This window comes from Rutilus rutilus (assembly GCF_951802725.1).
Source record: "Rutilus rutilus genome assembly, chromosome: 13".
Classification (NCBI taxonomy): Eukaryota; Metazoa; Chordata; class Actinopteri; order Cypriniformes; family Leuciscidae; genus Rutilus; species Rutilus rutilus.
The window spans coordinates 20,267,770-20,283,508 of NC_140218.1; the positions used below are offsets into that span (position 1 = coordinate 20,267,770).

The window sequence follows — 15,739 nt, forward strand, 5'->3', positions numbered from 1 at the left end:
TGTGTTCTTTATTGACGCTCAGAAAACCATCTCATTTGTCTTGAAAATACAACAAACAACTTTCAGGCATTTGACATGTATAAATAAATGAGGCCTTTTTGTGCAAAAAGCTTGGCTTGTCAATGAAATTGCCTACAGTGTCAGCCCTTGCATATAGTTATAGTTTCACAACGGAAGATAAAATGTGGCATAGTGCTTTTTCAAATCGCTGTCTATGACGTGCACTTTGTGACCCTTTCCCGAATTTTACATGTGGCCTTTCATAGTTATTTCCTTAGGAATCTTATGTATTTGAATTAGAACATATAAGTATAAAGGGAAGGTAAGAAGTATTTGAAATGCAGCAGCAAAGGTTATATGTAATGTAACGATCACCTTTATTTGTCAAGTACATTTAATTATATATATTATATATACACCTGTATGTGTGTGTAATTGATTTATTTGTAATGCAGTGGAATTTAAAGGAAAAATTAAAACACATTTGTTTTCCTTGCTTCAGTGGAGCACAAAAGGAGAAATACCACTATTTTCCATGCAATAAGGCTTTCAACCTTCAAAAAGTGACAAAGTCACCATAAAAGTTGCCCATTATGTCTTTTTTATATTTCACAGAAGTAAATAAATGGCTTTTGAGCGACACAAGGGTGAGAAAGTAATGAGAGGTATTTTCATGTTCGTCTGAACTATCCTTTTAGATAAAGGGGAGGACATGCCCTGATTTCACAATACCGATATTTTAGGCAAAGAAGATACATTTTTCCTCAATAAATTGAGCCACAAATTAAGGAAAAATCAATTTAACACCACAGTGCTGCTGAAATCACTCAGGGGCTCTTGTGTAGTGTTGCATACATTATGTGAATGAAAATAGCTCTCTTTCATTAGGGCTGCTGTAATGGTTCCAGTTTGAGACGCACAAGGTGCATCCCTGGTGCAGAAGATAGCGGGAGGAAGGTGGTCCCACGGTTTGACTGCTCTCCTCGTTCAGTGTGCTCAGCTGAATGCATGCCGATAGGGTGATGGTAATCTAGACGGAGCGAGACAGGGGGGAACCGCTATCTCTCCAGCTCGGGTGAAGATAGTGCTGCAGTATGGTTCAAACCCCATCGTTGACGCCGCAGTCTGAGGCTGGAGTGAAATACAGCCATTGGAATATTAAAAGGCTGTTGGCGTGTCTTACACATGCTCTCCGTCCATCCATCTTTCCAGCTGTCACGGGTCTCTTTTATCACTTTGTCGGAACCAAGCTGCACAATGGTCCCTTTTCATCCATTGACACGTCCTCAACTCATTCGATCTCTCCTTTGCTGCCCGCATTCAATAAATATGTTTGATATTCATGAGTTTGCCTCATTAATATGCATGCAACAAACTTATGCAGCACCGCTGCTTTGTTATTCTAGTTAGATCACAGCTGTTTCTCTGGTGTTTTATATCTCTGATGTATATCTGCCCCCGTGACAGATAGGTCTTTGCCCTGCGTGTTGTGTATTGAGCCGTGCGGTGCAACACCACAGGGATAATGGGAGTGTGGAGTGTATGTAAGTGCGTAGAGCTCAGTGAGGGATCTGCCCCCAGCCTTTCGCCGTATCTTGCTGACTGGCTTGCTCTCACTGCCATAGAAACGGGGTTCTTAAACGCGGTGGAGGCTCATTCTGCTTGGGCGCTGCCGAGCGTAAGCATCAAATGGATCAAGGAGGACAGAGAGAGAAAGAGTAAGAAGAAACAGACAAGTATTGGTGAGTACACAAGTGTTGCACCTTTTTGGAGTAGTTTGCATTTGTTTGAATGGCTTGGAAAGATGGATTTGTCCATCAAGGGAGAAACAGGTTGCATGAGCATGCTGTGATAGAGGGAAACAAAGAGGCTTCCTATACACGTGCTACTTTGATTTTTACAACTGTCCGAAGTAGTTCCTGCTGGAAAACCCAGATTATGCTATATTTAAATCTACGTTAAAATGCTTTTTTGAGCATTGTAGCTAGGTTTTTTTTAAGCTATTAAGCCAGCTAAAAACAATCTAAGGTGGTCAAGCTGAAGCATGGAAACTGGTCAACCTGCTTAGACTAGCTAAAGACCAGTTTAAACATCTGGATTTCCCAGCAGGTGTATCAGTGTGCGCATTTACTATGTGTGTGTGCACGTGCACGCTGCGTCCATCACAGCAAAGCAGGGATGCAGTTGCTCCAGTGACAGCAACTGTGTGCTCTTTATCGCTTCTATTTCATCTCTCCGGTTGAACGTCAAACACTTTGAAAGCAGATGATGACTGAGTGGCACGCTTTTTTTTAATCTCTTGCCCTTTCAAAAGCCTTTGTAAATATGTAATCAAAGGGGTTTCTGCCCACACCACGTCCTCTGTGTGCGTTTTTGTTGTTGCTGTTGTGTTTTCTTTCTGTTGTGAGTTATTTCCATTTGCCAGCAGAGTACACACTGATCTGGCAGGTGAATTGCGCTCAGCAGCGCACAACTGCGACTGTGATCCTGTATCACTTTGTGTGTTTGTTTGTGCGTGCGTGTGTGTATTAAGTGAGCAATCATAGCTGCAGGGATGTAAAAATCTCCCCTTCCCATCAGTAATACTATCTTACCTGCTGCACAGGGGATCCTAGCATCAGATTGAGTTCAAGAACAGTGCATGGGGTAGATGTCAGCTCCGGTAAAACTCAGCCCGATCAACTGGGGGCCAGTCTCAGTGTCTCACCATGCTGGAAACCCCTCGTAAATATGTCAGTCCATCTGTGAAGCACAGCGCGGGCACCGGCACACCCTCGCTCCAGAGAGAGAGTCTTTCTCCGGCAGTGCAGCAGTGCAGTCAGAGTGAGCAAACTTTGGCTCTATCACCTCCTAAATATACAGCACTATCATAAATCAATGGTGTTGCATTATGTATGGTGGAAAAAGTGTTTTAGGTGCTGATGGTGGAAAAGCACAAATCTGCGGCTCAGCCCATGGCTTTATTCAGTGTTTTGTAATGCTGTGCATGTTGCGGTGACACTTACCCACTTGTTTCATGCTGTCAATTGAAGTCCATCTTATATCTGCATTGGGCACAGATGCTTAGTGAGTTCTTGTGCAGATTAACACACTTCCCTAATTGGGGTTGATTAGCCTGAGTACATTTTTTTTCTTTTCTTGTTTCTGCACTGCTTTTATTGTCGTTCTCATTCTCTATCCCTGTCTTCACGGTCAGTTTTTTTTTCTAAGGCTTATACACAATAAGCCACAATAAGATTTTTTGTTCAAAAGACATGCGCCACAAATTAGTTAATTTTTTTTTACACCAAAGAAAGGATGCTAGTTAACATGTCCCAGTTAGCACCTACTGGTAGATGTTGTAATTACAAATATCAGCTTTTTTTGTAAGAAACACATCGCTGATATTACATTATAGATGTTTTGTTAGTGCCTGAAGGGATAGTTCACCCGAAAATAATTTATTCACCCACAAGTCTCTGAACTTTTTTGTTGTTCTGTGGAACTCGTAATGATGTTTTTTGTTTTTATTTATTTATTCATTCATTTATTTAAAATTTTTTATGTATATATTTCAGTCATGACCGCTCTTAGTTTTAGCATGTTATTGAATATGGAAATGTATTTGGTCTTGGTGGACTATCTGTTACACTGCTGCTACTGCTGTTGATTATTGCTGCTACTGCTGCTGCAGAGCAAGTATGGACTTGCTACTGCTAATAGATACACAGACACACAGCTGTGAGCATGTAATATATGCTGCTGTAAAAATAGACATACATAAATCTAGGCAGGTGGAGCTTGGGGAGGTGGAGGGTTTCAGAGGAACTCTGATAGCGCGCTGCAGGACAAGATTACAGCAAACAATAAATTGCTTGCTATTTAAATGTTGAGCAAGCAATCTCATTGGTTGCAGGATCAGCAGTGGCCAATCAGCTTGTGCCATGCAGTAATGATGTGATTTCTTGTAGATTGCATGTAAAAGACCTGCACCCTCTAGAGTTTCATGACTGAACTACATATATATATATAAAAAAAATTTTGCTGCATATAATGACATTGTTGACATTGCATGAACAAAAAACAGTTAAAGAATTCTTCAAAATATCATCTTTTATATCAAGGAAGCAGATTCGGAATGATGTGAGGGTAAACTATCCCTTTGAAGAGCGAAATGGACTGTATTTTCCCCTGTATGCCGCCTTTCACATCACAGCTCAGGGTATTTACTAGAAAAGGGTTTGGGATTGTTGTTGTGCCGTCAGCAGTTTAATGACAATTTTTCCTGCAGCTCTAGACTAGAGTGATTAGTCACATGACATTTATTGCTCAAAGACAATTGTGTCCGGAAGTAAAAGCAAATACCATTGAGTTGAATAGGAATGCTAATAGATATCCTAAGCCAGGTGTTATTTTTTCATTTAGATGCCAAGCTGAAAAAATTCACTGACCATGCCCACAATGTCATGAAAATTCTTCATTCTATTTAATGTGCATGCACTGATGGGTCATGGTTGTGGCTCTGCAGGACCCTTAGGGCTTTACAAATGTCATCGGCAGACAAAACTGTAAAAAAAAATCTGTTACAACAGCTGGATGTGTGAACCAAGTGAGACACTATGGAATTTGTAACTTGTAAAGTCATACTGGCAGGTGGAAAATGTGAGTGTAGAAGTGTGAGATGTGCTGAGAATGTGTGTGATCCCTGGAGGACTGTTAAAGGACCAGTCAGTCTTATGACTGTAAAACACAGTAGTGCTTTTCCCTATGGGTGTTACTGGGATAAGTCTGGATTAGACCAAGGCTTCACTTCTGAGTGGAAAATTATTGAAAATAGCATCATTCAGGCTAGTAAAACCTAACAAGAGATGCAGATACTTATTCGAACAGTACTTCTCTGAGATTAGGAGGGCAGCTGTGGGCTGTTTAACTTGAAAGCATCTCATTTTTATGTCACACACAGACACAGAGAAAGAAAGCGTGTATCCCTTCGTGCACTAGATTGTAATGTGTTCTGTCAATAATTTACCCATGCGATATTAATTCCTCGTGTTGTTTTAATGTGAAATTCTCCCTTGAGCAAGGCTATAAGGACACCCGATCGCTCCAGTTCTACAAAACTATTTCCCATGTGGAGAACATCTTGTGGCCAGTAGACATGTTTCTGCACAGTTGATCGGTATCAGTAATCTTTAATGGGTTGGGGTAAATGAAGAATGTTGTACAGAGCGTGGTGAAAATAGTGCTTGTGTTTAAAGGGATAGTTCACCTAAAATAAATAAGTAATTGTCAGTGGCAGCCAGTCTCATGTTAGCCAGAGAAGAAGGCTACTTCTACCAGAAAGACTCGGGAAAATAGATATTGTAACAAGCATGCATTTATTAGTGATCCAGCAAGCAATATATGCAATAAAGTATTTGGCGTAGGCCCCGTCCGTAACTCGCGATCCGAGGGTACGGATTCAGCATTTCCTGCCTGAAGATGAAGGCAGGGGCGCAGCCGACCCCCGTGAGGTATTGGAAGGGACCATCCTCGTGGTGGTGGGGAGGTTGGAGGGGAAGGGACCATCCTGCGGTGATAGAGAAGATGGAGGGAAAACCATCTTGGTGGTGGTGGGGTGGATGGTGGTGAGTGGAAGCGTTCAGCATCTGCGAACTCAGACAAGTGTAAGTACAGGTCCTTTATACTTCTAGTATTAGAACATGATTGGATAGATGAGAAGGTAATAAGTGACGCAACAATTGAGTCTTCCCGGCAGAACTTGTGCTAAAGCTTCCATTTCAGCATGTTAAAAATAAGTTATTATTAATAATTACTTAGCCATTATTTAGCCATTCAACTGGTAGTCATATTAGCATCTGTTAAAAAAAATAATAAATTGTTTTGTTTGTTTTGTGTGTGCGGGGGCGTGGACATATGGTCTATGTGGTCAAGTGTCTGTAGGTCCATAAACCTTTAAAAAACGCATGTGACTTTAGGCTGTGACTTTTTGGCTTGTTTCAGATTGCGCCCCAGACCCTCCCACTTTTGATTTTAGTGAATCAATATGTTTTTTGTATATTTTGGCCTCATGTGATTGGATTGGACCATTCTCGACTTTCAAGTAGATGCAACATCTCTTCTGAGATGAAAGTAAATTCGGTTTTATCTTTAAAAAAAATCCTTTCACAAGGCGTTGAAATGAGGAAAAAAATAAGGATCATAATGCTTGGACGGAGTTGGCTTGCTGGATGCGATGTAAGTCATGCCTTTTATTGTTTTCCCTGTTTACTATTTCAAAGACCCATTCTCGAAGCGTTGTGGGCAAGGACACAGAAGGTCAATGAAACAATGCAGTTTAACTTGAGGCGATCATCGGGGTTCAAGCACAATGGCTTGTGTAGATGATATAGTTATAAAATGGACTTGTCTCTTTTCAAATAAAATATGAGTCTTTAAGTATCTCTTTATTGAAGTATTATATATATATATATATATGCTACTATATTAAAAAAGACAAATAATATAGTATCTCTTCTTCAATTGGACATACATTCAGTCATGTCTGGCAACTTGACATTTTGTCAATTATCATTCAAATTAAGATAATGGTCTAAGTATTTTGGAGATCCCATGCAGTTTTTGCAAATGTATTGTATTGGGCTTTATTAAACTTTCTGAAACTATGCTGAATTTGTATGCAATTTTAATTTTAAAACTGTAATTTAACAATTACATTCAGTCCTGCATTAACAGTGTGATTCCGTTTGTAAAACCGTAAGATGCCTCTTCAAATAGGTCTTGGTGACATTATCAAACTTGAACAGTTTAGTTTATATTAAATACAGCAAAAACACACTAATATACATAATCAAGTAAAAAAAATTGTAGTCTTATTTATATACTATATTAGGCATAGTTTTTAATAATATTCTGAATATTTTCTCATTTTATTTTCATATTTTCATTTTTCATTTTAATTGGTTTTAATTTAATTTTATTGTTTTTGTTTGTTTTTTATATTTCTTTTTAGCTTTAATTTATTTTCAGACAGATGATAATAATTAGTAACTACTAATAAGAACTATGTATTCCTCTAGTTTTGATGCATTAGCTGAACATGATTTTACCATGTTCTACTTCTACACTGAATATGTGCAAAATAGACTCCTGATGCACTTCTTGTCAGTCCTAATGCGGTGCGATGTTTTGCCCAACAGCCCCGTGACTCCCGCTGTCATGCCACTGTCAAGTCACAGATCAGTGAAGTGATGCATTGCTCTCTCCAGTGGTGACATGATGTTTATTTCATGTCACAGGCCAAAGGCCAGAAGGAACCAAGACCCCGAGCCACCAAGGCAACTGATTAGTCAGCGATTTACAAAAAGCATGAATGTTATTTACAAAGGTTCATATTTACAACAATCTGTCCGACCTTCAATTACCCCGACCTTACCCTGATCCAAAGCAGGCCTGAGGTTTACTGGATGTGAGTAATTCACATAGACAGTTTTGACAGGAAGGGATGTGAAAAGCTCTGATATTACCTTCTACTGACACTCCATTTTCCTAAACTTTTTTACATTATATATATATATATACATATATATATATATATTAGGGGTGTAACAATATATCGTGTCACAATATATCGCAATAAAAAATGCAACAATATGTATCGTGGATAGTGACAATATACTGTATATTGTGGATAGTTCACCCAAAATAAAATTTACTGTGAAAGAAAAAATTCACATTTTCAGAGTTTTAGTGACAATACCACATTAAACTACTATATATAATGTTGAATATAATGTATAATAATGTAATGGGGGAATATTTGTGGTTCCTGATAATGCCAAATGTCTTCTGTTACCAGTAAAAAGTGTCCTACATAATTTTAAATATATCTAGTCAGTTACAGAGTCCAAGCATATTCGTCTAAAATAATTCTGTATTTTCAGCTTCTGAATCATGAATATTTGTATTCTGGTGTCACCATTGTCCTGTGCATTGGGTTACCAGCACAAAGTCCAAGCCTATTCATTTACACCCACAATGTAATATCATATTTAGCATTTTAATCAATAGTACATTTTTTGTTAACCTTTAATCATATGTCTTGGACAATTGCAATAGTATCGTATTGTGAGTTCTGTATTGTGTTATGTAACGAATCGTGACTAGAGGGTATCGTTACACCCCTTGTGACATTGTAATTATACAAATAGGTACTTAGTAATATTAATTAACAACATATACTTTCTATATAATTTGGGTTATGATTAGGGTTTGGTTTAGGGTTGCTTGCTTGTAATTATGCATAATTTAATGTTATCACTATAGTGAGTACATGTAAGATGTGTAACAGGGACACTGTAAAATAAAGTGTATACCTATTATTGCTTTATATTATTTATATTAATGATTTATATTGATTAGCAATAATAATGTGTCTGTGTCTTACAAGCTAAATATTTCTCTTTGGGAATTTTTGGGATAAATGATCCATTTCAACCAAGAGGTCCGCCTGGAACATGATATTAATGGCACAATAGGTTGGATTTTCAATTTTGTTCACACTCTTTTTCTCTTGGATGCAATCAAATGTTAAACGAAAGCATCTACCTATGTTTTATAGTTTTATAAAACAGCAAATTCCACAAGATCTGCCTAGCAGAAGCATGAGTCATTTTAGCAATAACATGTCTGGAGAATATCAGCTTTAATTTCTGCGGACAGATAGGGCTTAACATTTTAATGCCAGCTGCGGTAAAAAGAAGTGAAACATTAAATGAGCCTAATCTAATTTTACAGCTAAGAAATTAAACCTGGTGAATTTATAGTGATACGTGTTCAAATGAAAGCAGCCATAAACTGGCAGGAGATGCGTGGGCCAAATCCTACAAACTTTATCACATTTTCCGTGTCACATAAATCTCTCGGCACTCATATAAAGCTCCCAGTGTCCATCTGATGGCATCTGCCTCCATGATTTCTGGGATGTGCTTTGCTCTCCATATACATTTGATATATATCACTCTTGATAGAACCAATTAAAGTCCAGGGTATGTGTAATAGGAATATCTGTGTGATGGAGTCAGTTATTAAGGAGATTGTAAATGCTGCTGTGGGCAGCAGGGACAGACAGCAGCTCTTTTATTGCCAGCCCACACAGTTAATTGACACACCTGAATCCGGTGGGCTAAAAATAAGCATAACAAACTCAGACTTGAGTTCAGCCAGTTGTCATAGGTCATATGTGATTGTTCAGTTTTGTAAAAGAAAACAATTGTTTATTGAGCCTATGGTATCTCCTATGTTGTTTACCAGAAATGCTAAGGCAAAGAAAATGTCTGCTACCAGTAATGCAACTCTCTCTTTTTTTTTTTAAACTGCACCACCAAGATGCAACTTTTGATGAATTTACAGTGTTTTGCATCTTTCAAACATCTGCGAAGATTATAGTTATTTTACATTCAGCCAGGGTTTGAATTAGTCATCATAATTCATTTTCTCTTTCGAAATGGTGGTTTTAAATGCAGATGTATGCATGCAGAGACCTGAATAAAAACTGCTACCCCATTAGCTACTGGAGTAAAAAGGCAGAGTATATGTCACAATGTTTTTTTTTTTTTTTTTAAGTGAGGAAATTGTGTGCATGTGTTTGTGATATAGCATATGTTTAATACCCGATTTACCATCTTTGGTAGTGAGACAGAAGCACACATAGGAGACTTTGGAAATCAAATAACTGATTATATTATATGATTGTCATCAGCAGATGGCGAATCTCACAATGATGGAGTTTAACAAACAGAAACAGTCTTTAATAGTAAATCCAATAAGGAATATGCAGGAAATAGGGAAACATAATAGCACAACCACGCAAAACATAGACAACACCGAACACCAAAGGAAACTAAGGGCTTAATCAGTGTAACTAATCAACAGAATATGAAACAGGTGCGTAACATAATCAGTAAAACACAATCTGGAATCTGCAATCTGGAAACACAAATTATGACAAATGTTGCATTTGACCATTTGTTGCTTTGGTTATATACTGTGATATTTGACAAAGACATATTTTACTTGCAGAGATTGCATACATCAGCAATCTGTACTGTATGGAATATTATAGGATTTCTAATCAAGTGCCATATCGAATACTCAACACAATACTTAAACATGGTAACGCCTTTTGTTCAAATAGAATAACCAATGGTTGATCTTTTACCTTCTTACATAAACACTTGTCTACTCTTGAAATGATCAGTGCTGGCATGTTTTTGCTAATGGGGGAATGTGGACGTGAAGGTGCACAGCAGCAGTATGTGATTTGTAACACCTTTTGCAGAGAGGTGTGTGTGGGGGATTCAGATCGATAAACACTTCAGACAATCACGCTGTGTCAAATAAAGGATGTGAGTTCAGGAATTTAATAGCGTGTGTGTGTGCATGCAGTCTGTTGCTAAGCCATTTGAACCATCTTGTGAGACATTCAGGTGGGAGGTGAGCAGATTAACGTTGTCATGGGACTGGCTATGACAGCGGGTAAAATTATGCTTCGCTACATCTTTCCATTGTACCCATGACTTTTAAATGTGTGTAAATCTATTGTTGGAGATCTATAAATCAAAATTAGGAAAGTTAGCAAAAAGGGGCACTTTAAATCACAGTAGGACATGTTGGATCAACATTCCTGCCATAAGTAACATTGCACCTACTGTATATGTCTACTAACTCTCATTAGAGTGTTAGTAGAGTATTAGTAGGCTGGAAGGAGTAGGGTTAGAATAAGTTAACATGTACTTGCAAAGTTAATTAAAGTCAGTAGAATGTCTGTAGGAGGACCATCACAACAGATATTAAGCAGAGTCTACTAAAACTCTAATGAGAGTTAGTTGACATGTAGTTCAAAGTTACAAAGTAAAAAGTTCAAAAGAGACCATCAAAATAAAGTGTTACCAGATATTGATCCAAGAACTCACGTCCACCTAAACTCATATAAGACAAGACTCCTGTAGACTAAAACCTGTTTTATTTAAAGATTTCACCATGAAATCAAAATGGACAATTCTTATTTTTATGGAATATTGCAGTGTTTTTCGGCATGAGGGCATGACAGTATGTCACTCACATGTGATCACAGCAGTAGCAAGCCACAACCTTCCAACGATCCAATCAATTCCCGATGGACAAAATCAAGTCCCGCCCTACACCTTTTCTCGTTCATTCGTATCGTATCATTTCACTGAATTCAGCTTGATTGGAACACTTTTTCCACACATCTCAATGGAAAAAAGTGTCCCAATCATCCTTAATTTCCCCCTACGTCACAATAGAAAAGAAAATACCATCACAACTTCCATTTCATGCCGGCTTAAACATGGAGCGGTTCGGTTCCACTTCAACGCGTAGGCATGTCTCGTGGATGATGCTCTAGCGGAAGTGATGGTAGCCACCACCGGTGGTGATAGGGTACTCAAACCTGCCTCGTCCCGTCCAAGAGCCACAGGTCCTTCCTCAGAGGGATTGGCCAGGGAGGTGCTGTCGCGAGGAGTACTAGTTCGGAGAACCAGGTCCGGGTGGGCCAATGAGGCGCAACCAGAATGACTTGCTCCTTGTCCTCCCTGATCTTGCACAGGGTCTGTGCAAGAAGGCTCACTGGGGGAAACGCATACTTGCGGAGACCCCGCGGCCAGCCGTGTGCCAGTGCGTCCATGCCGAGCATGCCCTCGGTCAGGGAGTAAAACAGGCTGCAATGGGAAGAGTCGTGGCAGGCAGATCTATCTGTGCGTCACCGAACTATTCCCAAATAAGCTGAACCGTCTGGGGATAGAGTCTCCATTCTCCAGGAAGAGGCTGAAACCGTGAGAGCTCTTCGGCTGCATGGTTCAGGTCTCCCGGGATATAAATGGCTCGAAGCGACCTCAGATCACCTCAGACTCCATAGGAGGAGGTTGCGGGCGAGTTGCGACATACAGGGTGAAGGTCTGATGGCAGGTTGGAGTAACTGGTACGGAGCGTGCCTTGTTGCCATGCCCACCTCGGGACTCGATCGCAAATCCAGAGCTGAAGCAGTCTCATATGAAGCAATCCAAGCGGCGTAGCTGCGGCTGCGGATGCCATATGCCCCAGGAGCCTCTGAAATAACTTCAGTGGAACCGCACTCTTGCCCTCGAACTGTCTCAGGCAAGTCAGCAGTGACTTTGCGCACTCGCTCGTAAGCTGCACGCACATGGCGACCGAGTCGATTTCCATACCGAGAAAAGAGATCCTCTGCACAGGGGAGAGTTTGCTCTTTTCCCAGTTGGCCCGAAGGCCCAGACGGGCTAGGTGTCGGAGCACTAGGTCCCTGTGTTCGCAAACCTGGTCTCGAGAGTGAGCTAGGATCGAGATAGTTCAGGATGCGAACCCCGTGTTGCCATGGTGGCACAAGAGCTGCCTCGACGACTTCTGTGAAGATGCGGGGAGACAGGGCTAGCCCGAATGGAATAGAAAACCACATACTGATATGCCCGCCCCTCGAAAGCAAACCGTAGAAATGGTCTGTGTGGAGGAAGAATGGAGACATGAAAGTAAACGTCCTTCAGGTCGATCGCTGCAAACCAATCCTGTGGCCGCACACATTCGAAAATGCGTTTGGCTGGAGCATCTTGAACGGAAGCCTGTGGAGGGATCAGTTCAAGACGCGCAGGTCCAGGATTGGCAGTAACCCACCGGTTTTCTTGGGTACAATGAAGTAGGGGCTGTATAGAAGCCAGACTTAAAAAAATTATAATAATAATTTCTATCTCCATTTCTCTACACTATCAGGGAAAAAATCTTTGTAGTTTTCTTGACATTTCAGATGTTTTATTCAGGGCTAAATTACAAAATCATCGCCTGTCTGTAGTAGATTGGAATATGATTCTGTGAATATGCAGCAGTTTTCTTTTGGTTACTATCCCTAAAGACACTGTGTCTGTGGGGTTCTGAGCTTACGAATGTTTTGACGATTGGCTCGCAGTTCTCTTCTTATACCTTTGGGTTTAGCTTAAAGTTCTATATGAGCAGGATATTCCTCGGATCAATTACACTAACATGGAAAAAATCTCTTCTCCAAATCTTCTTGGAGTCTGTAAAGCTCTGGGATTTAAGAATAACAACAATGTGTCATTGCTAAAAACATGGTCCAGATGTTGTTACAATGAATTTATGAATATGTGCCTGAAGCTCTAGGAGAGGCTGTTTACCTCCCAAAGTCTTAGCGTATGAATTCTGCATTGCTCCCAGAAGTCCTTCAGTTTGAGAACCCCGGCTTTGTTTGCTGTGGCGCTCCGCCACTCTGAGATCCTGGGAATTAGGGGATTTGAGATTGCAGTGGAGAAGGAGCTATGAAATAGAGCAATCTATAAATGGCCTGGATGTGGCATGGAGATTTGCTTGCAGAGCCGATGTTTTTTTTTTTCTCTGTGTAGAATCAAGGAGAAAAGCTCCCCTTTTAAAGCCTGGGATGTCATGCAGCATCATGTGAGGTGATTTATACAAGCGGCCAACTGAGGAATGACCTCAGGCTGCACCTTGATTTTTACACTTGTCCTCTTGGAGGACTTCTATCACACATGTATACATACATTACTATACACACATTATTATTATTATTAAAATACATTTTAAATATAAATAAATATTATATAATACATTTTTAAAAATAAACAAATATTTTTATTATAAATAATTTAATGTTTTTAAAGTCTCTTATGCTCAATAAGGCTGCATTTATTCAAACAAAAATACAGTAAAAATAGTAATATTTTGGAATATTAATATTACAATAATTTTTTTTATTGTTTTCCATTTTAATATATTTTAAAATATAATTTATTTCTGTGATGGCAAAGCTGATTTTTCAGCATCATTACTCCAGTCTTCAGTGTCACATGATTCTTCAGAAATCATTCTAATAGGAGGATTTGCTGCTCAAGAAACATTTCTTATTATTATTAATGTTGAAATCCGTTGTGCTGCTTAATATTTTTTTCAGGATGAATGTAAAGTTGAATGCTTCATTATTGATCAAATTAATGCATCGTTGAATTTCACTGAATAATAGTATTAATTCCTTTTTTTAAAATGACAGACTGCAAATTTTTAATTGGTAATGTGTACTGTACTGGTACTAGAAATCACAAAGCGCTCTTTACTGAGCTGTCACATTGATTTGTTCAGGCCGATGTAATTGATCTTGACTAACGCAGCAAGGCTTTGGACTCGGAGGCAGCAATATAGTCCTTCTGTGGCTATATTTGCATGCATCCTCAAGAGATAGACCCTATAGAAGACAGATTTACACTCTGCAGTGTATTTTCCCGCTTATTCCATGGGAACAGAGATCTAGTTCAATGATATGACAATGCCTCTAAACTCTCCCTAATGGTGGCCACTGATTGTGATGCCAGTTCCTATCAGTGTGGCTCCCATTGTCCTGAAAATATCAGCTGTCGGAGATGCGTGGGTGGAAGAGAGACTGTGTAATTGAGGTCCGCTGAGTTGGGTTAACACACTGTCTTCCTGATTGCCCTTTGTGTGTGGTTAAATTATGTGTTAGCACAGTGTTCCATTTTGTTGCAATTTTACCCTGTAATTAAAAAAAGGTCCACGTTAGAGGTTCTTTAATTGGCTTCATTTCAAGGTTCAGATGACCCCTCTGAAGATGTTGTTTGTCGCCTCACATTTTATGTCCTCACACATTAATTCTTAATTTCATGCTGTCCTTTGAGCACACAACAAAGCTTTTTGTTTTTGCTCGGGATCAGATGATGAGATCTGACAGGGCACATGTTGCGTCTTATAGCTGGGTTTCTATGGAAACCAGGTTACATTCAAAGACATTTGAAGGGAAAACCCTCGGGCCCCAGTTTGTTCCCTGACTGTTCAAAACAAATCTTAATTGAATTTGTGGACCTCCTGATATTACTCATATGCTCCAGACATGGCCCAACCCTAGTGAACCCTGTGCCTGAGGAGGAGGGGGGAAATGAACAGCCCCTTCCCTTCATGTGTTATCTCATAGGACAGCATGTTCTCCTCTCTGCTTCTGCAGCACTGGGCTGGAAAATGTTGCTGAGCGCCAAGATGGGATACAGGTTCCACAAACATAAATGCTGTGGATTCATTATGCATCAGAGGTTGAGGTTGTTTTTCGGGATACTAGCTACATAGAGAGTAAAGAAAAGCTTGACTGCATATCTAATTAGCAGGTGCATTTGCCGTCTGATCAACGGACCTGACAAAACTGTATATATTATCCAACATTTTGATGAGCATGTTTAGATGAGCTGAGCATGAGATTAGAAAAATGTATATATAATAAAATGTAAATAAATGTATATTAAATAAACTAGTTATATTTTAGCTAGTTAAACCATTCTCATTTTCAATTACTTTAAATTGATGTACTAAAATATCTAAAACTAACTAATAAACACTATATAGACATTTAAATGAAAAATATAAGAATAAAAATAAATGCAAAATATTAAAAACTATAATAGTATATGAATGATACTAAAATAACATATTAAAAATGGATTAGGAAATGATAATAATAAACAGATAATTACCCTTTTTATGACAAGGATAGTATAGATCATGTTGTAAAATGTAATTTGGTACAAGTCCCTAAAACTTGATAATGAATAAATAATGAATAAATATGAATAAATAATGTTATTTGGAAATATATTTAATTTTGTGTGTGTGTGTGTGTGTGTGTGTGTGTGTGTGTGTGTGT

At 39.0% G+C, this 15,739-nt stretch overlaps 1 protein-coding gene across 1 annotated transcript in view; it reads left to right on the top strand.

Moving 5' to 3' along the window:
* The first annotated feature begins 1,455 nt into the window (after positions 1-1,455).
* syt6a (synaptotagmin VIa) overlaps positions 1,456-15,739 on the top strand; it is a 36,495-nt gene continuing 22,211 nt past the window's right edge. The window contains exon 1 of the mRNA XM_084427571.1: positions 1,456-1,742. Within this exon, the coding sequence (XP_084283697.1) occupies positions 1,526-1,742 (217 nt within the window). The 5' untranslated portion in view covers positions 1,456-1,525. The remainder of the gene's footprint in view (positions 1,743-15,739) is intronic.